The sequence below is a fragment of the Sciurus vulgaris genome, assembly GCF_902686455.1.
Source record: "Sciurus vulgaris genome assembly, chromosome: 10".
Lineage (NCBI taxonomy): Eukaryota > Metazoa > Chordata > Mammalia > Rodentia > Sciuridae > Sciurus > Sciurus vulgaris.
In genome coordinates, this window is record NC_136470.1 from 100,126,511 (window position 1) to 100,154,457 (window position 27,947).

At 36.4% G+C, this 27,947-nt stretch overlaps 1 protein-coding gene and 1 long non-coding RNA gene across 2 annotated transcripts in view; both read left to right on the forward strand.

Annotated features, from left to right (window-relative positions):
• The window catches only part of LOC306670514, a 1,027,288-nt gene that overhangs the window by 561,448 nt on the left and 437,893 nt on the right, over nt 1-27,947 (forward strand). The gene's annotated exons all lie outside the window — the stretch shown is intronic.
• Nucleotides 1-27,947, forward strand: part of SPATA16 (spermatogenesis associated 16) — a gene marked incomplete at its 3' end in the record, with an annotated part of 281,791 nt that overhangs the window by 213,804 nt on the left and 40,040 nt on the right. The window contains exon 6 of the mRNA XM_079155144.1: nt 12,887-13,034. Coding sequence (XP_079011270.1) covers nt 12,887-13,034 — 148 coding nt within the window. The remainder of the gene's footprint in view (nt 1-12,886; nt 13,035-27,947) is intronic.

A 27,947-nucleotide genomic window follows, 5' to 3' on the forward strand; every position in this document is an offset into this window, starting at 1 on the left:
GCAGGTAATGTAGCTATTTATTCCTGTGATACCTCTTGGTGATTCATTTTAAGTCATCAAGCATAAAAGCTCTGTGGCATCCTAAAGAGTCTGGAGGCTGCTGAAACCCACACTTGCAACTCTGAGTTTCTATCAGCTGGTGTTTCCCTAATGTGAAAGCAGAAAATTATTCAGGGTCTTTAGAACAAGAGCATAATTTAAATTCTATTTATAAATTATATGTACTTTGCCAGTGAATAAGCCAGACCAACCTAGGCCCATTAGTACTGAAGCTCCCCTACCAAGAAGCCTTTCATTTAATTTTTGTAAATTTTTCTCTTTGAGATAGGCATATTAGTTGATAGCATATTCTAAATCTCATGAGAGACCCGTGAATGAAACAGTTCTACTTGTGGTCAGTATGTGCAAATGATGAACATTCTGTTTTGTGTTGGGACTCTTAGGAAGAGGATCTTGGGCAACATGTGAGTTGATATAGTCCATTTTTCCCTCAGTTAGAATCAATTTCTAGTTGTCCTTGGAATTGGGAATAAGACTCTTAGAGAGAGAAAAAGGAAATTAATGCTTGATCTTACACTTCCAGGAATTTACAATCTAATTAGAAAGGGAAAAAAAGGTTTTCAGTGTAGGAGAAAGCACTGGCTTAGGACCTTAGGCCCTCATTTTACTTCCATCTCTAATTTTGTGACCTCAGATAAATCACTGGACTTCACCAAGACTGTTTCCTTAGTTCCAAAGTCTAGTGATTGTGAAATAATAGTATGTTAGATCCCTTCCAACTCCTCAGTTCAGCACTGAAAGGACACAGAAATAAAATTTTGTAACACAATATACATTATTAAAAATTAATGCAGGGAAAAATTTAGGTACTAAGTGCTAAAGTTATTCAGCTAATGAAACCATCATATCTAATCAAAGCTCTAAGCCTGACCCTAACCAGACTGGATGGTGGACAACAGTATACACACACACACACACACACACACACACAACATATTTACACACACAAGCACATATATGTATATATGCACATATATATGTTGTAAAATTACTACAAACCTAAATTATAATACAGAAAGAAAAGCAGAGTAGAGAATTCAAAAAAGCTCTATAAAAATCTGTTTACCTTGATACAAGTAACCTGATCATATAATCTTTAATGACTCCCAGACAATGCAAATAAAATTTGAATATTTTATTTAAGCTTCATGAAGATACCTATAACTTTCACATCACTGGACTGACAGATGTACTGTCAAAACTGCATATATTCCCTTGTATTAGGAAAATACAGAACTTACCATGAATCTTGTTTCATATAAGTACTCCTATAAAGTCAGGGTAATGTATCAGTATTAAAATGTTGCTAACCAAGGAAGGGGCAAGCATTCATTATTACATGTTTTATTCTGATTACCATTATGTTAATAAAACAAGTATAAACATATAAGTCCCGGTTATTGCATAAATGATAGAGTGAATGAGTTTATGGGGAAGTCTAAAGGTAAGCTATTTAGGAAGATCTCTTAAGTTTCAAGAAAATTGAAATCTTCCAATTGAGGTAGTATGCATTATCTGGATTAAATTTTAAAAAATCATTCACGAAATTGTATTTTTCCATTTTCTACTGAATTATAGTCAAAATTGTATCATTATCAATAAAATAACTAAGAGTTGTATTAACCACTAAAGATGCTCATCTAATTGCTTATAGTTTGCAACAATAGTAAATTTCTTTTGAATTTAGTAATATTTATTCTGGAAATCAAATAATAGTCAATCACTAATAATACCTATCTAGATGGATTTTATCAAGATTAAAGTAAATAGCATATATAAAAGCATTTATTACAGTGCTAAGTGAACAGTTGTTATTTTATGTCTTAAATTGCTGTTTTTCTTCACTTTCTCATAATGCATAGGGCTTAGTAGATAAAAATTCATTTATTATTACTTATGTATTGGGAGAGACTGCTATTACACACAACTCCAAAATCTCAACAAGCTTAAAACAGCAACATTCGTTTTGTCTTTCACACTGTATTCCAGTGTAGGTTTTTCTGACTGGTTCTGGTACAAGCCACAACTTGAGGACCCATACAGTTTCCACTGGGTAGCTCCATCTTCTACATTCTGGGGCTCTCTTCCTTCAGTAACCAATAGAGAAAGAAAATACTCAGCATGATTTACGTGCCAGGCATGGAAAAAGTTAATGTCACTCTTGCCCACATTCCCATTGGCCCATATCAAACACAATAAACTGCAAGAGTCTGGAAAATCTTTCTTATATGCCCAGGAAGTAAATTTTTAATTTTTAAAAAAGACAGTGAAATATAATATGAAAGACTAATTCTAAATTCTAAAAAAGTTAAAAAGGTGTACATCCCTATAAAGTCACTTAAGCCTCCCAAAATCTCAACACATTAGGCTGGAAAATTCCTAAGGTTCCTTCCAGATTTAGTCTTCTAAGTAAACCAGTTTAATTAATTGTGGCCTACCTTAACAGTGAGAGCAATGAAGAAATAATTTGAAAATATATAAAATTTAATTACAATTGAAAGTGACTGAATTTCCACTTACTTAAACCACAATCAGAATAAAACCCTTTCATTGGAGATCCAAGATGGTGAACTAGAAGGAGGCCGCATTCCTTGTCACTCCATGACTTGGAATTCGAGCAAAGGAAATACTGCTTTTCTGTGAGGCAGCTATTGCTGCCCACCCTTCTCCTGCTATTTACTCACCATGATCACCCACCTCTGCCAGCATATTTCCAGCCTTTTAAGTGCAGATCCCATGATGATCACTGCCTATAATCCGTCATTTGCCCATCTGCCCACCTCTTGAATGCTCATCACCAGCCTTTCACCTACCCATCATCCACTACCCAATGTCCACCCTCTGATCGCCCACTGTTAGCCTGCAGATGCCAGCAGACCACCAGCAGAACCCCTGATGCCTGCTGCTGCCTGGAAGTCCATTGTCACAGTACCCAAGGGGTTGGTTACACACAGTCACCACCATCTTGTGAGACCAGCCAGGGTCTGGAGATATATTGTCTGGATACATACAGGTCTGGTTGCGCCTGAGGTCTTTCTGCTGGGTGTGCTAATGGCTGCCATCTGGCTGCCTCTTTGCAGATTTGCTCCTTTGTGTGAGTGCATCCCTGGTGGTCTCTCTGCAAGTTGAAAGGGCATTGAGATCTTGTGACTACAGCAAGGCAGAGCCTGGGGAAGCTGAAGCCCACGTCTCAGATTGCAGCTTGGTTTGTGTGAGCCAGTCTGGACCTGGCAAGCCTGTGGAAAGCCAGAGACTAGGGGCAGTTCCCTAGGTTGGAGCACAGGTTGGAGAAACTGGAGAAAACCAGGCTCTCTCCAGCTCAGTGAGTCCTGAAGTGCGCAGGGACAAAAGGGGCCAGTTACAATGAGTGGGAACACTGGAAGAGGATGTGAGGGCATCTTGCTATCAGCCTGCCAACCCAACCAGTCCACCACCCACTGGACTGGAGTTAACATCAAACTTCAGACAACCCTACCTATCAGTGGAGAAGGGAAGTTGAGAAAATTTTTGAAAGCCAACAGAGCAATCTTTCAATTTTCCATTGAAACTTTCCTTTTTTTTTTTTTTTTCACCCTCTCTCTCACATCTCTACCATCTTTGAATCCAAATATTTTCCATGCATCAACTTGTTGAGGAATGGAATATCTGAATAGTATATTACAGTTTTGTTGTATATTCTTATATTTTTACTTTTAAAAAATAAAATCTGTATATATATTTTCTCTCACCTATCTGTCTCCCCAGATTCTCCTTCTCACTTCTCGTATACTAAGAGTCAACCTCTATTAATTCCTCCTTCACTCTTATTATAAATTTTTTCCTCTATCTTCTCTCCCTCTCCCTCATAAACATCACATCTTACACTACTTCTGTCCCCTCATTGTCCACCATTTGAAATGGTAAACTCTTTTAGCAAACTTACTATTTATATTTCAGACAATAATTGAACACATCATTTCTATTTATTGCAACAAAACTATAGACACCATAATAGAAGCTCTTTGGTTTAAGGTTATATATTGTTTGCATTGGGTGCTGTTAATGTTGCTCTCCCCCTTATAGATGAGGTACTAGAAGCATTCAGGGACACTATAGGACTACAGGGTAGAAATTGTACTGCCTCAGATCCATACCACTAGACGGAAAGACACACACAACATGAAAAACAAGGGAACAAAGTGCCTCAAATAAACCAAGGTGTTCGAAAATTTATACTCCAATAAAATAGAAAATCTCAATGATGTCAATGAATTTCTGGAGACATAAGATCTACCCAAACTGAAGCAGGAGACCATATACGATTTAAACAGATCAATTTCAAGCAATGAAATAGAAGAAGCTATCAAAAGCCTATCAACCAAGAAAAGCTCAGGACAGACATATTCTCATCTGAGTTCTACAAGACCTTCAAAGAAGAATTAACACCAATACTCCTTAAATTATTCCATGAAATAGAAAAGGAGGGAACTCTTCCAACTCATTCTATGAGGCTAGTATCACCATGATATCAAAAGCAGACAAAGACACATCAAGGAAAGAAAACTTCAGACCAATATCCCTGATGAACATAGATGTGAAAATTCTCAGTAAAATTCTGGTGAATTGTATAACAAAATGTATTAAAAAGCTAGTGCACCACAATCAAATGGGGTTTATCCCAGGGATGCAAGGTTGGTTCAACATATGGAAATCAATAAACATAACATACCACACCAATAGACTTAATGACAAGAATCATAGATTATCACAATAGCTGAAGAAAAAGCATTTGACAAAATTCAGCGCCCCTTCATGTTCAAAACACTAGAAAACCTAGGGATAGTAGGAACATATCTCAACATTGTAAAAGTTATCTATGCTAAGCCCAAGGCCAATATCATTCTACATGGAGAAAAACTGAAAGCATTCCCTCCAAAAACTGGAACAAGACAGGGATGCCTTCTCTCACCACTTCTATTCAACATAGACCTTAAAACTCTAGCCAAAGCAATTAGACAGACAAAAGAAATTAAAGGAATACAAATAGGAAAAGAAGAACTCAAACTATCACTATTTGCTGATGACATGATTCTATATTTAGAAGTCCAAAAAGTTCCACCAGAAAACTTCTAGAACTAATAAATGAATTCAACAAAGTAGTAGTATATAAAACAATACCCATAAATCAAATGCATTCCTATACATAAGCAATGAATCTACTGCAAGTGAAATTAGGAGAACTATTCCATTCATAATAGCCTCAGAAAAATAAAATACTTGGGAATCAATCTAACAAAATAGGTGAAAGACCTCAACAATGAAAACTACAGAACACTAAAGAAAGAAATTAAAGAAAACTTTAGAAAATGGAAAGATCTCCCATGTTCTTGGATAGGAAGAATTAATATTGTCAAAACAGTCATACTACCAAAAGTGTTGTACAGATTCAATGCAATCCCTATTAAAATCCCAATGACATTCTTCAAAGAACTAGAAAAAGCAAACATATAATTCATTTGGAAAAATAAGAGACCCAGCATAGCTAAAGCAATCCTTAGCAAGACAAGTGAAGCAGCAGGCATCACAATATCAGATCTTAAACTATACTACAGAGCAATAGTAACAAAAATGGCATAATATTGGCACCAAAATAGACATGTAGACAAATGGTACCAAATAGAAGACACAGAGGCAAACCCACATAAATATGATTACCTCATATTAGACAAAGGTGCCAAAAACATACATTGGAGAAAAGATAGTATATTCAACAAATGGTGCTGGGACAACTGGAAATCCATATGTAACAATGAAATTAAACCTCTCTCACTCCATACAAAAATCAACTCAAAGTGGATCAAAGACTTAGGCATTATACCAGAGACCCTACACCTAAAAGTGAACCCAAATCTTCATCATGACGGCTTAGGTCCTGACTTTCTTAATAAGACCCCTAAAGTCCAAGAAGTAAAATTAAGAATCAATAACTAGAATAAATTCAAACTAAGAAACTTCTTCTCAGCAAAGGAAACAATAATGTGAAGAGAAAGCCTACAGAACTGGAGAAAATCTTTACCACATACACCTCAGAGCACTAATCTCCAGGGTACATAAAAAAATTCGAAAAACTTAACACACACACAAAAAGCAAATAACCCAATCAATGAATGGGCTAAGGGACTGAACAGACACTCTGCAGAAGAAATGCAATTGATTAATAAACATAGGAAAAAATGTTCATCATTTATAGCCATTAAAGAAATGCAAATCAAAACTACTCTTCAGATTTCATCTCACTCCAGTCAGAATGGCAATTATCAAGAATACAAACAATAAGTTTTGGCCAGGATGTGAGAAAAAACATACACTCATACATTATGGGTAGAAATGCAAAATGGTGCAACCATTATGGAAAGCAGTATGGAGAGTCCTCAGAAAACTTGCAATGGAACCACCATTTGACCCAGCTATCCCACTTCTCAGTTTATCCCCAAAGGACTTAAAATCAGCATACTACAGTGATGCAGTCACATCAATGTTTATAGCAGTCCAATTCACAATAACTAAACTATGGAAGAATGGATAAAGAAAATTTGGTACGTATACACAATGGAATTTTCTCTCAGCTTTAAAGAAGAATGAAATTATGGCATTTGAAGGTAAATGGATTGTACTAGAGAATATCCTGCTAAGTGAAATATTCCAATCCCAAAAAACCAAAGGCTGAATGTTTTCTCTGATAAGTGGAAGACCTCTACAATGAGAACTACAGAACACTAAAGAAAGAAATTAAAGAACACCTGAGAAGATGGAAAGATCTCCCATGTTCTTGGATAGGAAGAATTAATATTGTCAAAATGGCCATACTACCTAAAGTGCTATACAGATTCAATGCAATTCCAATTAAAATCCCAATGATGTACCTTACAGAAATAGAGCAAGCAATTATGAAATTCATCTGGAAGAATAAGAAACCAAGAATAGCTAAAGCAATCCTTAGCAGGAAGAGTGAAACAGGGGGTATTGCAATACCAGATCTTCAACTCTATTACAAAGCAGTAGTAACAAAAATGGCATGGTATTGGCACCAAAATAGAAATGTAGATCAATGGTAGAGAATAGAGGACATGGACACAAACCCAAATAAATACAATTTTCTCATACTAGACAAAGGTGCCAAAAAATGCAATGGAGGAAAGATAGCCTGTTCAACAAATGGTGCTGGGAGAACTGGAAATCCATATGCAACAGAATGAAACTAAACCCATATCTCTCACCATGCACAAACCTAAACCCAAAATGGATTAAGGACCTCAGGATCAGACCAGAGACCCTGCAGATTATTGAAGAAAAAGTAGGTCCAGATCTTCAACATGTCGGCTTAGGACCAGACTTCCTCAACAGGACTCCCATAGCACAAGAAATAAAAGCAAGAATCAATAACTGGGATAGATTCAAACTAAAAAGCTTTCTCTTAGCAAAGGAAACTACCAGCAATGCGAAGGAAGAGACTACAGAGTGGGAGAAAATCTTTGCCAATCATACTTCAGATAGAGCACTAATCTGCAGAATTTATAAAGAACTCAAAAAACTCTACACCAAGAATGCAAATAATCCAATCAACAAATGGGCTAAGGAAATGAATAGACACTTCACAGAAGAAGATCTACAAGCAATCAACAAACATTGGAAAAATGTTCAACATCTCTAGTAATAAGAGAAATGCAAATCAAAACCACCCTAAGATTCCATCTCACCCCAATTAGAATGGCGATTATCAAGAATACAAGCAACAACAGGTGTTGGTGAGGATGTGGGGAGAAAGGTACACTCATACATTGCCGGTGGGGCTGCAAATTAGTGCAGCCACCTGGAAAGCAGTGTGGAGATTCCTTAGAAAACTTGGAATGGAACCACCATTTGACCCAGCTATCCCACTCCTTGGCCTATACCCAAAGGACTTAAAATCAGCATACTGCAGAGATACAGCCACATCAATGTTCATAGCTGCTCAATTCACAATAGCCAGACTGTGGAACCAACCTAGATGTCCTTCAATTGATGAATGGATAAAGAAACTGTGGTATATATATAAAATGGAATATTACTCAGCCATAAAGAATGATAGAATTATGGCATTTGCAGGCAAATGGATGAAATTGGAGAATATCATGCTAAGTGAGATAAGCCAATCTCAAAAAACCAAAGGACGAATCATATCGCTAATAAGTGGATGATGACATATAATGGGGGGAGGGAGGGGTTAGTGTTAGGGTTAGAGTTAGGGTTAGGGAGCAGGGCAAGAATGGAGGAAGGAAGGACTGTACAGAGGGAAAAGAGGGGTGGGAGGGATGGGTGGAAGAGAAAAAATAACAGAATGAATCAAACAATATTACCCTATGTAAATTTATGATTACACAAATGGTATGCCTTTACGCCATGTACAAACAGAGAAACAACATGTATCCCATTTGTTTACAATAAAAACAAAAGGTAAAAGATCTCTACAATGAAACTATGAAACACGGATGAAAGAATTGAAAGAGGACATCCCATGTTCATGGATTGGAAGAATCAATATTGTTAAAATGTCCTTACTACCCAAGGCAATTTATAGATTCAGTGTGATCCACATTAAAATACCAATAACATTCTTTACAGATCTAGAAAAAAAATCTGAAAATGTATATGAAACCACTAACAAAGAAATAATCAAAACTATCCTGAGCAAAAGTACAAAGCAGAGACATTGCACTACCTGACTTCAAAATATATACAAAACTGTGGTAATCAAGACACCGAGCTATTGGCATAAAAGCAAACATGAATCAGTGGGACAAAATAGAGAGCCTAGAAGTAAACCCATACATTAATAGTTAACTGAATTTTTATAAATGTGCCAAGAACATATTGGAGAAAAGACAGGCTTTGAATAAATTGTGCTGAAAAAATTGGGTAGCCATATGCAGAAGAAGGAAAATAGAACCCCTTTTGCCAGTTTCAAAAATCAACTTAACATGGATTGAAGACTTAAATGTAATATCTGAAACTATGAAACTACATAGAAGAAAGCAGGTGGAATGCTTCAGGATATTGGAATGGGCAAAGATTTTTGGACAAGCCCTTCAAAACACAGGAAACAAAAACAAGAATAAACAAGTGGCATTACATCAAACTGAAGAGCCTCTGCAAAGCAAGAAAATACATTAATCAGCATGAAAAGACAGTTGACATAACGGAAGAAAATATTTGCAAACTGTACCTAGGACAAGGGGTTAATATCCAATATACATACAGAACTCCAAAAACTCAACAGCAGAAAAATAAATGATCCGATAACATATCTAAATAGACATTTCTCAAAAGAACACATACAAATGACCAACTAGTACGTGAAAAATGCTCTTCATCACTGACCAACGTAGAAATGCAATCAAAACCACAAGATAGCACCTCACTCAGTAAGAACAGCTGTTATCAAAAAGATAAGCGATAACAAGTGCCAACAAGAACGTGGACAAAAGGGAACCCTTGTAAGTTCTCAGTAGGAAAGTAAAATAGGACAATCACTATGAAAAGAATATGGTGGTTTCTCATAAAATTAAAAATAGAACTCACATGTGATCCAGGACTCTCACTGCTGGTATATATCCAGAGGAAATGAAATCAGTAAGCCGAAAATATGTCTGCACTCCCACGTTCATTGCAGCACTATGAAGAGTAGCTAACGGGTGGAAGAATGGAAGCAATCTAAGTCTCCACCATTGATGAATAGATAAGGAAAAGATGGTGAATACGTACATGGATGGACTGGGACATCATTAATTAAAATTCGCCAAGCTCATCTCATAGAGCAGTGATAAATATTTGAGGCAATAGATGCGTTTTGCCTAATTAAGTAATGTATACACATCAAAACCTCACTTGGTACTCCATTAATACGTACAATTATGTAGAATAAGTCTGTGTTTTATGTGTCCGTTAAAAAAAATCTGATGTTTTGTGTCTAGATTGCTTCATTAATGAACTATTCAATAATGATCAATGATGCTGGAAAATATGTAATATTCCTCTATTCCTTTACAAGAGCACTGTAAGACAGTTCAAAGCCTCAAAATCGCCTATCTCTAGAAGAATAACAAGAGAAAGCACATTAAAATGGGATCTCGGTATTCTCATTTCTACTCTGTTGTGATAGTTCTTCTTGGGCCACTAATAATTTCCTTTGAGAAAGCACCTCCACAGAGAATTCAGCTCTTATTTGTATCTTACATACACACTGTACTCACTCACCACTTCCTTACACATCTCCAGGATGGACAGCTGAAGTCACAAAAGAACCATCACTGTTGGTTTTCAGGGGGGAGAGAGGGAGACGGCTCTCCAGCGCACTTTCCGGAGTGGCAAGCCTGAGGTCTGAACGCAGTGCCTTGAGCATTAAGCCAAAAGCACAGATCCTGCAGCAAGCAGATCAAGCTGCCATGTGAAAACCACACTCCTGCCACTTGGAAAAAAAAAAAAAAAAAAAGGCTGGTGCCGGGTCTTGGGCACAAGTCTTGCCATCCCTGCTGTGAGATGGCTTAGCAAAGCTACCCAGCCAGCAGCCGCTTAAGCTGCCAGCAGTTGGAAAAGAAATGGGGTGGGGAGAGTGTTTCCTCCTGTCCTGGCCTGATCAGGATATTGCTAATGTCTTTCTGGAAGCAATCGGGAGGATGAAATACCTTCACTAAATTTTTTCATCCAGAATTTAAAACAAAATACTCTCCCCCAAGATGTTCAGAGAGAACAACAGAAAAGCTTTATGAGGTGTGAGAATCCATTGTGCGTTGAACTGTGCCCCCCACAAAAGTATTTGTTATAGCACGACCCCCCAGGGCCCCAGAATGAGACCGTATATGAAGACAGGATCTTTAAAAAGATAATTAAGTTAACATGAGGTCTTTATGGGACATAGCCACACGCAGAGGAAAGATGATATGAAGACATAGGGAGAACATGACCATCCACAAGCCAAGAAGCGGGGTTTCAGGAGAAACCAACCCTGCTAACATCCTAATCTTGGACTTCAAGACTCCAGAACTGCTAAAATAAATTTGTGTTGTTTAAGTCAGTCAGACTGTGGTGTGGTATTCCATTATGGCAGTCCTGACAAACTAATACAAAAAAAAAAGTTTAAATAGGCAGCAAAGTCAAATCCTGAGACCTTACAACCGAGGTTTGGAAAAGCTTTCCTCTGCAGCACATCACTGCACACAAATCTAGGTCTAACTGCACTCGAGCTTGGTCTGGACAAGCTGTCCTGGCATCGGTTCCAGCACTGGTTCCAGCAGGGACAGAACATGTGCACCACACTGGGGCATTATTTCTCCTACTCGATATAAAGGATCTTTACTTTGCTGGAGGACCAGCACCGGGTGCCTAACACCACGTTCATGGTTTTAGTCTAGACTGCGTGGTGCTTGTTGGCATCTGGGTCTCAGTATGCAGGCCCTGCCACTCACAGTCCATCAGCAATGCTGTCTGAGTACTCGCTCTGGGTTTGGCCTCACAACCCTCTTCTTTCCTTTTCAATTCCTTGAACTTGGCAAGAAATTATGTTGTTACAGGCAATATGATTTTTGTCCGTCTGTCTTTTGGAAATTATTGAAGTTCATTCAGAAATTTTCCCACTATTAATTTTACATAAATTTTTAATGCTAGTGTCAGAGAAAGAAGGACCCTTTACAGCCATAAAACGCTTATGAAGCGCTTTTCTATGGATAGCATAGATGGTCGTAGAAGGCATTCAGAATCACTGAGGAAAGGAGTAGACAAGGAGTAAGTTCTGTTTGTTTGCTTATTTTAAAAATCAACTCTGAAAACATAAAAATAGTTTTCAAAACACTATGTTGGTAATAATATAAATTGTTCATTAAGGGTATATTTTCCTCTGTTAGTTCAAATTTTCTATTTTTTTCCTTATAGGTTGTTGGGGCTCTTAATTGTTAAAGGAAACTTTTAGTCCTATAAATAAACATGGATTTTTAAGCAATCTGGTTTTATGCCATTTTCAGGAAAAAAAGTAACTATAGACATACTTTTTATTCAGCATTCAAGCCTTATTAGAAGGAAAAGTTATAGGAAAGGGCTAGGTTCCTTTTAAAACTTTACATAACTTTCTTTGTAGTCTGTTACAGATAGTAATGGACCTATTTAAAACATGAAGTTCAAGGCAATGGCAGGGCTTTCCCAGGAATTGTGCATGAGGAAATATAAAGCACTTAAATAGCTGAATCCACCTTAAATGTCACTTGTGATGTGGAGGGAAGGGATGTTTTGCTGGGAGGAAGTTGAGAAAGGTTTTTCTTATTCCAAAAGGCTTTCCCAGGTACCAGAGGAGGAAAAAAAATAATAATGTCTATCTAGTTCACTATGCTTTTTATAGAAAGTACTTAAACCCAGATAGTTCAATAAGTATTTTACAGAAAATTCTTTTCATATAAATTACTCCCCAATGTCTACTCATCAGTAAGTTAATTATAATGTTGGATTTCAGAATTTGATTTCTAAAAATCAATCAAAAGTGACACCTTGAAAAATAGAATTTTTATTTTCATCTTAGAACAAAGTCAGTGTAGAGGTACCTGTTTACAAACTTTCTTCATTTAATTGGATTTCTTAATATGAAATAGTATTTCCAAAACTAATTACAATTTTGTTCTAATGAATATTTAGCACCAAAATACGTTATCTTTGCAGTACAGTATATAGATTTCTAAATCATCCATAAAGGTAATTATATTTTTTACATTCTCAAAAAGTCATTTATTGTTATTGATGCCAAAATGGGTTGTTTGCTTCTTCTCAGGCCATGATTGAAGAAGCCATCACCAGAGCTGAATCTTTCTCAGTTATGTACACACCATTTGCAACAAAAATAAGAGCTGATAAAGTAGAAAAAGTAAAAGAGGTTTTCACAAAAACTCATCCTGCATATGTAGAGTACATCTACACAGGTAAGACTCAATTTCTTCAATTATCAGCTGATCCTTTATTTCTGTTGAAATAAATGCAGAGCCCTTTCTGATTTGCTTACTGTTTATATCAGGGGTATGTTGATTTAATCAAAGGAATTGAAATGGGAAATTGTTTTTAAGGTTTTAAGCAGGATTGGCCTAGCACAGAATTCCTTGAGCCTTCCTGCTTCTGTTTTAAAAGGAACGGTTAAAACCTAGAAACTTCAGGGTTTTTAAAAACAAAGGCAATACCTTTGGTAGAATGTCACCTTCTCCTATATCCTTCATCAGTACACTAGGTGATTATAGTATTTTCCTGAAGATTGATTTTTTCCAATGCCTGTTCTTTCTGCTCGCCTGCCCCCATCTAGTACACCCCTCAAGCCTCTCTCTTCTTGAATCACCGGTTTCCAAATGAGCTTTGGATAGCCAAGGTTACCCGAGAGGACACACATTGGTATTGTCCTTTTTCTTATCTTTTTCTTTAAAAGTCATTTGCTTTTATTCATTCATTCATTCAAAATCTTTCTTCCTACCTACTGTATGTCAAATGTCGAGGAGTTTTATTTTATATTCAATGAAGGGGCACTCAACGATGACTCTAGTGTTAAGCAAAATCCCTAAGTGGACACACCTAATATCGCAATCTTCTATTAAGAACGTTTCAACTCCTTGTTTTCAGGACTTTGGAGCTGAGTTGTTGAAGCATAAAATTAAAAACATACTCTGTCATTGGTCATTTTTAAAGTGCCATGTGCTCTGCATTTATTGTCCCTTGTTCCCATAATTTGTGAGCTTAGATGATTTGCATTAGAAACAAGAAAAGATTATTGAGAAAAGACAAATAGCTTTCTCAAAGATGCACACCAGATTGGCTATGGTAGGCTTTAGATTTGAACCCATCTCTTGCCATTAAGCTACACTATCTCCCTGTGACAGAAGCATTAAATTTTGGTCATGTAAATTCCTTATTTTCTGCACAATGCCTCAACTTCTTCAGAGGAAAGATACTAAATAAATCCAACCAATAATGGTTGAATAGTAATCTCTAAGGATGATGGGATTCAGAGGGCAGAGAAAGGGAGAACACACAAACTTGCCATAATGACCACTCATGCTAATTACACTAGCTGAGAATTTTATAAGAAGGTAGGCAAAAATTTCCCAGAACTTAAAGCTTTGCTAATTGCTACAAACTTTTCATAATTTTGCTATGGATATTTAAGAATTTTTTGGGGAGGTGGGGCACAAGTGGCACATAAAAGTCATGCCCATTTAGCCTCATGGGAAAACAAGTCTAATTCATTTATTTCCACTGCTGTTCCCAGATCCATTGGTAATGAAGAGGGATTCACTGAGTAGATCATCAGTTTGCCAATTTCTCTTCTGGTAGAAGGAGTTTAGTTATATTTAACCTACTTCACGGAGAAGTCATGACGATTAATTAATACTTAGGAAGCACTATTGCCACTGAGAGTTTAAAAACAATAATAACATTAATGAGCCAGATTCATGTCTCATGTAACTCCATCAAACCTGTTATCAAGATGAATTATGATCTGCTGGCAAGACGATTCATGCTAAAGGATCTTATACTTTGGAAGAGAAGATAATTATAAGTTACTAATGATTGTTTCTATTATTTTATAATTGCTAATTACTAGAGTATGACAGAGCGATCTGAGACCCTGAGAGGAAAGACACCGCTTCTGGCAGAGGATGGTGAGGTAGAGAAAACAGCCTAGAGCTTAAATCTCACTGGGCCTAGTCAGGTCCTTTTCTCTGTGGAAACGTGACTTGGGCTAAGGCTGTTGACTGGGTGGTGTGATTTGCCTCTGTATGAAGAATTAAAGGGTTTTCTAGCTGTGTGGCGGGGAGGGGGGCTTCTTTTCCCCCAGGCACTTCCAAGGTGAGTGAGAACACAGAGTGTGAGAAGGAGGAAGGTCAGTGTTTCCTTCAGCAGCTGAACATCTCTCTGTGGAGGTGCAGATATCTGCCAGGAGGAGGCACCAGGAGCCCCAGGTAGTGACTTGGAAGTCTGGCACACAAAGAGAGACTGGGCCTAGAGAATAGTTATTTTGTGTTTGTTTTTGTTTTTGACACTTCCCCAAAACCAGAATTGTTTTATGAACTTTGTAGATAGGATTCAAGAAGCTTCTGTCCTGATGAGAAGGTCCTCACTTACCCATTTCAACAAATATTCATGTAGGGGGAGAGACTGCACAATCACACAGCAGGTGTGTGCAGACATGACTGTGTGGTCTGTGTTGTCTCATGGTACTCTGTCTAGACAAGCGCACCAGCCCCTGCTCAGGGCTAACTGCTTCATAAACATTCTTCCACATGCAATCAGCTCCATCCTCACACACACCCGGTATCTCACACTCACCTTCCACAGACAGCTGTAAACAAGGGGCTCCGGAGCCCATTTGCATCTACCCACCAAAAGATACAGTTGCAGGAGAGATACTGAGGCCCCATGGGACAAAACCCAATGATGAAGTGCTCATTGAAGCAAAAGAATTGGAGGTCATATGTAAGAATTTCTCAATGACAGAAATCATCTAAACCAACCAGCAGCAGATGAAGGTTGTCATATAATCTGTAGCTCAAAAATCTTGGACCAGGAGACTACCTATCAAAGTTTTGCTGGAGAAGTAGTTATTATCATTAAAACTTGGAAATGAGCACATTTAACTCTGCCAGTGGAGGCTGGCAAACAAATTTCCAACTCAGAAACCCTGCCCAACTCCAGGTCACCTTCACTGAGTCTAGCTAGGCCTGCGTACAGGCCTCCCTGGTCACGTGACAAGCGCTGGCTCCTGAGGAACAGGGAGAGATCCCCCAGCAGCTCTTCCTCTCCAGCCAGCCTGCAATTCACAGTCACCTCTGTAAGAGATTTCCACAGGGAAAACAGACGCCCGGTGGAGGAGGTGAATGATATGATTGATTAATCTTGAAATAATGCTTAAATACAGATCTGATGTTTAGACTTTTTTTTTAATTGAATAAGCCAACTAAATGAGAAATTGGTTTTACAGCGATTTGTCATGCAAAAGCCCACTCATCATCCTTGGTAGGTACTAGGACTGTTCTTATCATTTCTATAGGACTGAGGAGAGAGGGTTAAAATTCAAGTCTGCTTTCTAGGACACCCACACTTACACATGCAGAAACTTACTCTGCATCATTTTCTGTTTCAGAAATGTGGTAAGACCCACCCAAATCTTGAAGTCATATTATAATAGAGCTGTATTGTATTATGTTTCATGGAGAAGAAATTACTGATTTTTTTTATAGTGTAGCTATCCATTTTTCTTATTTAAGGAAAAATTCAGTTTGATTCATGCAGAGTAGTCAGGGTATATAAAACAAATAATAATTCACCAGCCTCAGAATTATTATGTTTTCATTTATAAAGATTTTGCTTGTGATTTTTATTCATATATTCCAATGAAATAATGCAATTCTGCATAGTTCCTATTCTTGCATGGTTGTATTTTAATAATAATAAAGTAATACAATAAGCATATCCTGTCTTCTCTTGATGAAAATATCAAGATTTATTTTCTAAATAAATAAATATTCAGTAATGGATCTGTGCTTAGTAATGTTTAATAGAAAAGTTTTCTGGATCAGATATCAATTACTTTAACACTTAGGTGAATAGAGTCATATTTTGTCTTTCCAATGTGATTTAACTCCCAAGAGTAAATATGTATGTTCAGAGGAATAATATATTGTTTTAAAATAGACCTTTAAAAATTGCTTTTCACTGAAATTTATAACCTCATTCTTGTTCAGTCATCATTTACTAGCAAGGATAATACATTCTTATGTTCTCTAAAACATGAAGTTAAAATTTCTGGTTTTATTCTTTCTTCTTTAAATTATATAATTTTATCATGATCAGAGTTTTCAAGATCAGACTATTTTCCTCTTTGTAACTAGCTTTCTCAAATGGAAAAGCTTGAGAATTAAAGAGCCTGTATTCCCAATATCATTAGGAAAGCATTACAGCTGGGTTCATTATAAAGATAAGTCATCTCCTATTTGTACAACAGAATTCTTTGTAGAATCAGAGAATCGTTCCCAAAGTAAAGAAGGTCCTCATATATGGGTCTGAAATCTCCATTCTTAAAATATTAAAATGTTGGTCCTCCTAGTGTAAGGTGTAGTGCTCTGGCATTGTTCTATCTGATGGAAGTAAACGCTGCTCAACTCGCTGTTCACTTGTCCGCTGCAGTAGCAGATGATAGCACAGTTTGCCTCTGGTCTCTATCCCCTACCTCGCCTGAACCTCCCTGAAACTAATGCCTCTTGCTTAGGATCTTTTCTTAGGGGACCTGACCGAAAGCAGACGGAGTTGTCCTTAAGGAAGTAATTCAAAAATAAATGGAAGTAATAGAAATATTTACTCAGCTTCTCAAGAATATCTAGTGGGTTGGGGCAGGGTAGAGCAGTTGGAATGGGGTAGATGGCTGGAAGCAGAGGTATTATAGGTATTGTATCCACAGTGCTCAGTAACATCTTGCAAAATACATACACACAACAAACACAAACACATGGGAGCTTCCCTCAAAGATGCCTTTCCCATTCTGAGTCTTCTAGGTATATCCCCTTGTGAATAGATAGGAGAGTCCCTTTCCGTTGTCAAAATTGGTAGCCCTACCTGTTTTGTTACCCATCACCACTTACCCAATGTGTATAACAAAGCCCCAAGATTATTTCCAAGGAGCAGAGTTCGTCTCAGCCAGCATGGGGGTAGTGAGGTGCATACTCAGATGTTAAGCTGAATCACTTTCTTATGCTGTCTGATCTCACTACTCTGTAATGTTATATTTTAATCATTAGACATTGCTAACTAATTAATCATGCAACTGAGCATTCAAATCCCTAAAGACTGAACTCCCAGTCATAGAAAACAATATCTCTACTTCTTCAGTTTTAAATTAAATTTTTTTAAAAGTCAGTTTTGCACAGAATTAGAATTTTAATTTTGCAGTGTTACCCTTTCTTAAAATTTTGTTTTTCTAGATTTGTGTATTCAGCATATGAGTCTCACTTATTTCCCCTTAAATCTGGGACTCACAAATTTCCTATACCTTATGGGCATGAGCATTTCTTAATGACCTTGTCATCCACAAATAATTGTTGCCCTTTCCAGCCGAAATAGAGCCTCATCCAACCCACTCTGCATTTTTTTGCTTTATTTTACTTTTTAAAAACATTTATTGTAAAATACCACATACACATAAAATGAGAGGGAGGAGGGGGTGGTGGTGTGAAAGATGGTGGAATGAGACACAGACATCATTACCCTACGTACATGTATGATGACATGAATGGTATGAATCTATATCATGCACAACCATAGAAATGAAAATTCATACCCAATTTGTGTACAATGAATCAAAATGCAGTCTGTAAAAATAAAAAAATTTTTAAATGTACAACTTAACTAATTATTGTGAAGACATCAAGTCAATCAAAACATCGCCAACTCTCCAGATACTCTCTATTGACCCTTTCCAATCCCAAATCATTCCCTACACTGGGCCAAAGTAATTACTGTTCTGACTTGTAGAGTACTCACTTCCTGCTATGGTATGAATATGGTTTGTCCTCCATAGGTCCATGTGCTAGAAGCTGGGTCCCCAGTGTGGGAGGGTTGAAAGGTAGTGAAACCTTCAAGAGATAGGGTGTAATAAAAAGTACTTAGATCATGGGGGTGTAACCCTTGCAAAGAATAATGCCCTCCAGACTTTAAAGAGGAGGTCGTTATAAGCAAGCTTAGCCCCTCTGCTAAATCCCTCTTGCACACAGACCACTCACCATTCTCACATGCACTCCCACCATCTAATGCCATCAGACATGTTGTGATAAGGAATTTGAGGCCTTAATCAGACGTAGCCACCCAAGTGTGGACTTTTCAGCCTCAAAATTGTGAACCAAAATAAACCTCATTTCCTTGTAAAGTACCCAGCCTCAGGTATTTGTTATAACAACACAAAACAGACAAAGATACTTCCTTACTTCCCTGTACAGTGTTATCATCTAAGTAAACATTCTTATACTCTAAATTTTAATATCTGCTGAAAAACATCAATATGAAATCCTAGAACAGACACTCTATCTGAGTGTTTTTAGCTCAATAATTTGTTTATAAAATTTGTCCAAGATGGAAAAAACATTAGTTGGTTCATTTTCATTAGTGTATTATATTCTGTGGTATAAGTAATCCAGAATTTATACACATTATTCTAACAGTGATGAACATTTGGGTCATTTCCATCTTTTGATTATTACAAGTAATGGTGTTACAAACATTCTTACAATTTTCCTAGGTACTCCCACGTATGGGAGTAGAATCACTGGATCACACAGTATGTGGAATAGATATATAATCAAATTTTAGTAGATAATCTCAGTTTTCAAAGAGAGGTATCAATTTAAATTTCCCCAGTCAGGTATTAAATTTCTCATTTTCATATATTTAAATTTTATTTTCATATATTTAAATTTAAATTTTAACCAATCTTGTGGTCATTATACATTCTACATGCCATCAAACTGTGGTTTCAACTTACCACATCCTGACTATTAATGATGTCGGTCACCTTTTCCATATGCTTATTAGATATGTAGATTTTCTTTTTTGTATGTTAAATGCCTGTTCAAATCTCTTGTCTATTATGTTAAAGGGTTGACAGTATTTTACTTACTAATTTGTAGCTCCTTATACATGGTGGATAAGAGCTATATGAGTTATATGTGTTACAAATACCTTCTTACTATGACTGCTCTTTTTTTTCCTCTTTTTATAGAATTTGTTCTAATTGATTATACGTGACAGTAGAATGTATGTTGACACATTGTACACAGATGGAGCATAACTTCTCATTCCTCTGGATGCACATGGTACTGAGTCACACCAGCATTGTAATCATACATGAATATAGGATAATAATCTGACTGCACTTTTGATAGACAGCAATTCTTTAAGTTTAACTCATCATTATGCTCCCTTACTACTGGTGCTTTCTGTTCACTTTTTAAGAATTTTCCTAAACTAAGGATATGAAAATATTCACCTGTATTACTTTCTAAAAGTTCTATTGGTTTGTCCTTCATACTTAGGTCTATAATACATTCAGAATAGATTTTTGCATATAACACAAGGCATGAAATCAGGTTTCACGTCTTCTCTACCAATTTTCAAGTATCCTAACATATTTTAAGTGAAAAGACCATAATGTCGCTCAAGTTCTACAATGTCACTCCTGTCATAAATAAGTGTGTAACTTTAGTTCTGTCTATCACTTCCATTCTATCTCATTTTTCTGTTTGTTTACCCTTCTACAAAAATCATATTGTCATCAGGATTGGTGGCCCAGGCCTAGGGTCCCAGCAAAGCAGGAGAATGAGGTAGGAGGATTCCAAGTTCAAAGTCAGCCTCAGCACTTTAGTGAAACCCTTAGCAACTTAGCAAGACCCTATCTCAAAATAAAATATAAAAAAGACTGAGGATGTGGCTCAGTGGTAATGCGGCCCTTGGTTCAATCCCAAGTACTTAAAAAAAAATAGTTTTGCTTACTATAATTTTATACTTTGTTTTTATTTGCTACAGTTCAGGTATTCTGCTTTGCCTTTTCCTCTTTAAGAGTGTCAATTATTCTTGATCCTTTGCATGTCCATATAAAATATATAACATGTTACTGATTTCCATAAAAAAACTATTGGGGTTTTTAAATGAGATTTGAATCTATAGATCAATTTAGGGGAAACTGGCATCTTTATAATTTTGAATCTTACAGTTTATGAGCATAGTATACCTCTTCATTTAATCTTTTTAAAATTTCTCTCAGTATTGTCTCAGAGCTTTCTGAACAGAGTTGCACATACATAGAAATGCAATTAGTGTTTATATTGACTTTAATCAGTAAACCCTCTACACTTTCCGATTCTTTTATCTATGTATTATGTCAGATTTTCTAAATATTACCTGTTGACTTTTTTCTTCCTTTAAATTAGAATTTTTAAATAGTTTGTAGTTTTCTTGGACTTACTAAATTGTAATGGAACTACCTCAGAGAGTTGTTAGTAGGCAAACTTACTTTGTTTCCAATCATATCAAGATAGTCTTTAGCTTTTTTTAGTTTTTATTTTTTGTTTTTAATTAGCATACCGAATGCTACATATTTATGAGATATAGTATGATATTTTAAAACATACATACAATATGTAATGATCAGCTCAGAATAATGGATGAATTCATTACCTATATGTATTTATTATTTATTCATGCTGGAGCATTCAATATTCTCTCTACAAGCTATTTTTAAATGTTCAGTTAATTATCAATCAAAATACTCTAGCATGCTACAGAAAACATAAAGTTATTCCTGCTATCTAATTGAATCCCTGGGAAAGACTTTAGCTATTAAATATAGCATTTGTTTTAGGATTTTATAAATACACATTTTTCTAATGTGCATCTATACAGTTCCTTAATTTTTAAAATCTTTTTCCTTGATCCTTTGCATTTATAAAGATGATTGATTTTTCCTACTTTAATTTAATCTAATCTGTTAACGTGACAAGTTACAATGACCAGTTTTCAAATATTAAACCAACTTTACCTGCCTGGCACAAATCAAATTGTCCATCAGAGGTTATTCTTTTTACCAATTGCTAGTAAACAAGTTAACTAACATTTTGTTTGTAACTTGCAGCTATGGCCAAGAGATGGGCCTTAATTACTGACAGTGGCCTATTAACCCTAATTACTGAGAGTGAGGCTGGTTTATTTCCCTCTGGCTCACTTCTACTCCTGGGGCTCATAGCCCAGTCCACTGCCCTCCACACTGTTACCTTGAGGTACTATTCAACCTCTGAGTCACTTCTTTTAGTCAGAAAATGCTCCCTGGACAAAAAGAGCACCAAATGTTGGAATTAGCCTAGTCCGTATCTCCGCTCACTTTCCTGCTAAGTAATTCTTCACCTTCATATTAGTTCTTTGATGCTCTTAGACAGATGCACTTCCCATACTTCTTCTGGGGTTTTAGATGTCTTCAGAAGGAAAGTTGGTCCATAGTGTCTGTTCAAAATAACAAGAACAAGAAACTTTTATTTGGGCTGGGGAGACAGTTCAGTCAGTAGAGTGCTTGCCTTGCAAGCGCAAGGCCCTGGGTTCAATCCCCAGCACCAAAAAAAAAAAAAAAAAAAAATCTTTTATTTTAAAATTATATAATGCTTCAAGTTTACTAAAAGATACAATGAATAACAAAGTTTTATTTGAGAAATAACATTTTAAAGTATATTTGAATCATTAGGAATTAGGGAAATGCAAATCAAAACTACACTGTAATTTCATGTCACATCAGTAAGAATGGCAATCATCAAGAATACAAGCAATAAACCAGAAGCCATGGTGCACTCCTAGAATCCCAGCACCTTAGGAGGCTGAGGCAGGAGGATCAAAGTTCAAATCAACCTCAGCAACTTAGTGAGGCCCTAAGCAACTTAGTGAGATGCTGTCTCAAAATAAAATATGAAATAGGCCAGGGATGTGACTCAGTGGTTAAGTGCCCCTGGGTTCAATCCCCAGTACCAAAAAAGTAGGAAAGGAGAGGGGGGAGGGGAAGGGAGAGAGAAAGAAGGAAGAAAAGAATGTAAGAAAGAAAGAAAAGAAAGAATACAAGCAATAATAAAGGCTAGAGAGAATGTATAGAAAAAGAAGACATTCACACTGTTGGTGAGACATTAAATAGGCGCAACCACTATGGAAATCAGCACGGAGATTCCTCAAAAGACTAGGCATGGAACTACCATATGAACTAGCTATACCACTCCTAGGTATTTATTCTGAAGAATTAAAATCAGCATGCTGTAGAGATACATGCATACCTGTGTTTATAGCAGCACAAGTCACAATAGTCAAATTATGGAACCAGTCTAGGTGTCCATCAGTGGATGAATGGATAAAGAAAATGTGGCATATTTACACAATGGAGATTTATTCAGCCATAAAGCAAAATGAAATTATGTCATTTTCAAGAAAATGGATGGAGAACATTATGTTAAGTGAAATAAATCAAGCTCAGAAGGTGAATTTCAAGTGTACAGTTCAGTGGCATTCAATATATTCACCTTTCTCTGCAACCATCATCACTAGGTAATGTCTCTAGCATTTTCTTCTCTTCCCAACTAAAGCTCAATACCAGTTAATCAATAACTCACCCCACCCCACCCACCCCAGTACCTGTCACTTATCCTTCTACTTTATGTCCCTATGAACTTGACTGCTCTAGATACTTTTTATTAGTGGAATCATATATTATTTGTCCATTTTGTGTCTGGCTCATTTTACTTAGCAAGATGTCTTCAGAATTCATCCGTGTTGCAGCATGTCAGATTTTCCTTCCTTTTTAAGGCTATATAATATTCCATTGTGTATGTGTACCATATTTTGTTTGCTCATTTACCTATTGTTGGAAGCTTGAGTGACTCCCACTTTTGGTTATTGTGAATAATGCTGCCATGAACATGGCACTACAAATATATGTTCAAGTTTCTGCTTTCAATTATTTTGAGTGTATACACAGAAATGGAATATATGGCTTAATTTTTGGAGGATCAGTCAGTAATAAGATAATGATATTTTCATAACAATACAATCATCAAGATGTATTCAATTTTGCTACATTAGTACTAGCTGTCAAAGTAATAGACCCCAATCTTCAAACTTTTATTATTTTTAGATAAGGAAAATATTCTCAGATATTTAATTTGAAGTACTTATGTGTATTTTACATCTCAACCAAGTGCTATAAATATCACAAATTATGTATAAACACTAGCTAAACGCCTGCATCAAGAGCCTTTGATTTGGGCTGGGGCTGTAGCTAGTGGCAGAGCGCTTGCCTAGTGTGTGTGAGGCACTGAGTTTGATCCTTAGCACTGCATAAAAATAAATGAATAAAATAATTATTTAAAAAAATACTACCCTCCTCCCCAAAAAAGAGCCTTCGGTTTTAAGTGGCAGGAATCACGGCTCAAATGACTTTGGGATATAAGTTTTCAAAGTGCGGGAGTGGGTGTTGAACACATTTATTTACATAAATGAAATATCTATAGGTAGACTGGCCTCAAGTATAGCTTCATCCAACAGCTTAAAGCCCTAGTCCCATAGTCAACTTTATTCTGAAGTTTTTACATTCTGCCTGGTGTTCCACTACCTGTACCGTGCCTTTAAGTACTAGGTCCTGGAAGGTAATAGCTAAATGCTCAAATATCTTTACAGAACTCAGATCACTGGAACAGTGGGTGCATCTTCTACACAATTCCTGGAGCTTATTCTTTCATATTGACCCAAATTTCATCATATGCTTATGAGCGAACTAATAACTGAGGTTAAGAGCATGGCATGGATCAATTGACTTAAATCAACTGAGTCTTACTTTTAGAGTAGGAGAAGACTTGGGGAAATTCCCCAAAGAAAAAAAGGGTTGAGGGAAATAATCCAGCTAGCCAACAAATCCAATGACCATTCCAACCCCTGCATAGTGCAGTAAGACAGACGCCTGTTGGAATTATAACAATATTGTGTTATTTCATCAGTAGCGAGTCTTATAAATATTGAAGGGACTAACAAAACTTTTAATATTTGTATTGTCCTAAATCTATTTTGACAGAGGTATAATTAAGGAACCTCAATGTAATAAAACACAGAATAGAGATACAATATAGTTGATTAAGTATATAACTTTAGAATTAATTAGAATTTTAAGTATAGGTTATAAGAAGAAACAGACATACAAAAATCGGTCTCAGAGAAGTAGACCAGCAGCCTAGAATGATAATGAGGATTTCCAAGACTGGAATCAGTTTTTTCCACTTGCATCTGTAACTCTGAAGTTACAATAAAGGTCAAAAAGGAAACATAATTTATCATACAAAGATTCGTTATACATATAGCTTTCTCAAGCATCAAAGGCAAAAATCAAAACTTATGTTTTGAAAAGTAGAAAACTTCTTATTATTTATGAGGAAGGGCAGTAATGGTAACTAGCTATGAAGTTGCTGCCTTCTGCTATTTTCTTGCTGAAGTGAATTTGTGGATTCCTTCCAAGATAGGAGGATTGGCATTAAAAAGAGTACAAAATAAAACTCAGAAATGACTGAAAAAGAGGTAATGACAAAGTGCTGGCATTATGAAGGTACTGTAGAAGCTAAATTCTGAAACCAATCAGTAAAAAGAAGTCATATAAAACTTACCTGGTCCCATCTCACACAGAACAATTGGGACCTTTAGAAATGAGATTTTGCTCTAGCCCAAAATGTCAGAACATTTTGTTATGGACAAAGGGCAGGGAAATGACAAAGACACCAGAAAACAGAGAAGGAAATGAAACTTAAAGAAAAGGAATGGTAGAACACTCATAAATTTGCATATTTCTAAAAAGAAAATATTAAAATCTCTAATTTTTCTTTTTTAAAAAATTGCTTTGAAATGTTTATTCACAATCTGCTGGCTGTCACTATGATTAGGTATCCAACAGAAAAGTGTGAAATAATGGTATTTGTGTTTCGTACTCCCAAGAACTCAGATTTTATTTTACTGATATTTAATTTCATAACAAAAACAACTATCCCTCACATATAGATGGGTCCATTCATCCACTATCATTATTTCGTGTTTTTGCAAGTGCTTTTCTGGTCCTGCGAACAGTTTCATGGAGCAGGACTCTCTCTATTAATCCAATCTTCTTTTGTGACTCAGAGTCGGTATTTTTCAGAGAACAAGCTGCACCAGGACAGCAGGCTGACTATGGAACTAATTTTTCCATCCAGGCAAAGCTGCGGATCATCTGGGCCTCAACTCCAGCCAGTTGCCCAGTACACATTATTTTACCCCACTTACCCTTCATAAAATGAACAGAATCCACTTAGGATTGAGATAAAAAAAGTCTATGTGATTTTTTTTTACCCCTAAGTTTAGTGACAGAAAATAAATCCAATCTCAGAAACTGGATGTTTTCTTAGTCTTGAGATGTTTCCTGTTTTATTCATTAAATTTTGGATCATTAAAAATTTGAGATTTGCAAAAGTTTGTACCTAGATTCAAGCATTGATTGAGCACCTGCTGATTGTTGAACATATTTGAAAACGTGATCTTCAAGAGTTAAAATTTGCTAAGGTGTTAAGCCATAGCCCCATAAGAACAAAGACTCACTCTGGTGTACACAATATGTGTGTTTCTAAGAGTGTGAAGGAGCAAAACTGGACAAGTGGACTTAAGATTTGGCACATTTAGAAGAACAAGGATCAAATGTATAAAGGAAGAATTGGAAGAGAAGGTGGGTGTTTGTTGGTGGAAAATTCACAAGTAAGAGTTCAAAGGCTGGGTGAACTCGGGCTGGTGTACTAGGTGAAATCTGAAGTTGGTGACCGAGTTTTATGCTAGAAGAAACATAAAACATTTACCAGGTATAGATGCACACTGTTGAGGACCTCAGACGTCAGAAAAGGAGAAATCACCAAGGTCACCTGAAGAATACAGTGACAACCACAGAGGTAATATTCTATAAGTATTTATCCAGAGGTGGTGTGGAGATGATATCGACAAGAAACAATATTGGCAACCATGAGACTTGATGGAAAACTCTTTCTGTAATCAGATGTGATAAGAAATTTGACAAAGATGATAGTAATGGTAATTCAGAGACATAGAATGTATTGCAATGGGTGGATTTACTTAGGTTCCGAAACTCACTAAATGTCAAAGAATAAATCAAAAGTCAACAACGGTTTCAAAAATTTAAGCCAAAATAACTGAGTGAATAATGGCTGCTCTCATAACATGCTGGTGAACACTAGGGAAAAGGAAATTTTGGAGTATAAAAATCACTTCTGAGGAACAAATTGGCTCTATTCAAAGTAACTTTGGGAACGATAAGCAAATAGCTGTGCCACAGCAGGTATTTGGAAACGTGTTTGAATTTGGTGAAAATTTTCAGATGGGACTGTAGCTTTGATCCTTAACATTTTAATAAGGAATAATAGCTAAAATCATAAGCTAGAGAAATTCCCAAAGGTATACGTAAGAGAAAATGTCAGTGAGCCTCAGACAGCCTTAGGGAGCACTGAATGAGAACGCAGGAAGAGAAAGGGAAATGAGCCGGTGTATAAAAGAGAGAAGCAGACAGGGAAAGAAACCACTGCATTCCAGGAAGGTGATTTTAAGGAGGGAGCAAAAGTGCAGGGAGATCAAGGAGCTGCAATAACTTAAAGGCTTGAAAACTGGTCAACTCCAGCATTCCATCGCACAAGAAAACATCCCTGATTAAAGGAAAACTAGTTATCTCTTTTGCCAAGAGTTAGATATCTTTCTTCTGGGGGGAAAAGAATTGAGAGTGTTTTTTTCCAAGAAATGTAATCCGCATAAACTGTCTTTGATATTATTTTTAAAGCATCTGCTTTCCTTATAATAAAAATTCAGATCATGCCTGCAAAATGATATTTTAATAATAAATTCAGGCACAGTCATCTAAATTCATCTTCAGTTGTGATAATTTGCAAAGGGATGCATTAAAGGACTTATTTCTCCCAAGTTTTCTTGATACAACAGAAGCAAAAAAGACATATTTTTGTCAATTCTACTTTTCTACCGAAGGACAATATAAACTGATTAACTTTCATATCCATCAGAAGCACAAGACTTTTCGGACGCAGGTAGAAGTTTATGAGCACAAAATTGAGAACAATTAGCACTCAAATTAATGTTACATGAGATTCAACATCTGGTAAGTGTGTTGTCATTTTGGGTCATAGACCACCTGCTAGGCTAGATGTTCATACAACTGCAATTTACCCTGCATACAAATGGAAGAAGAACGATACTTCAAAAAA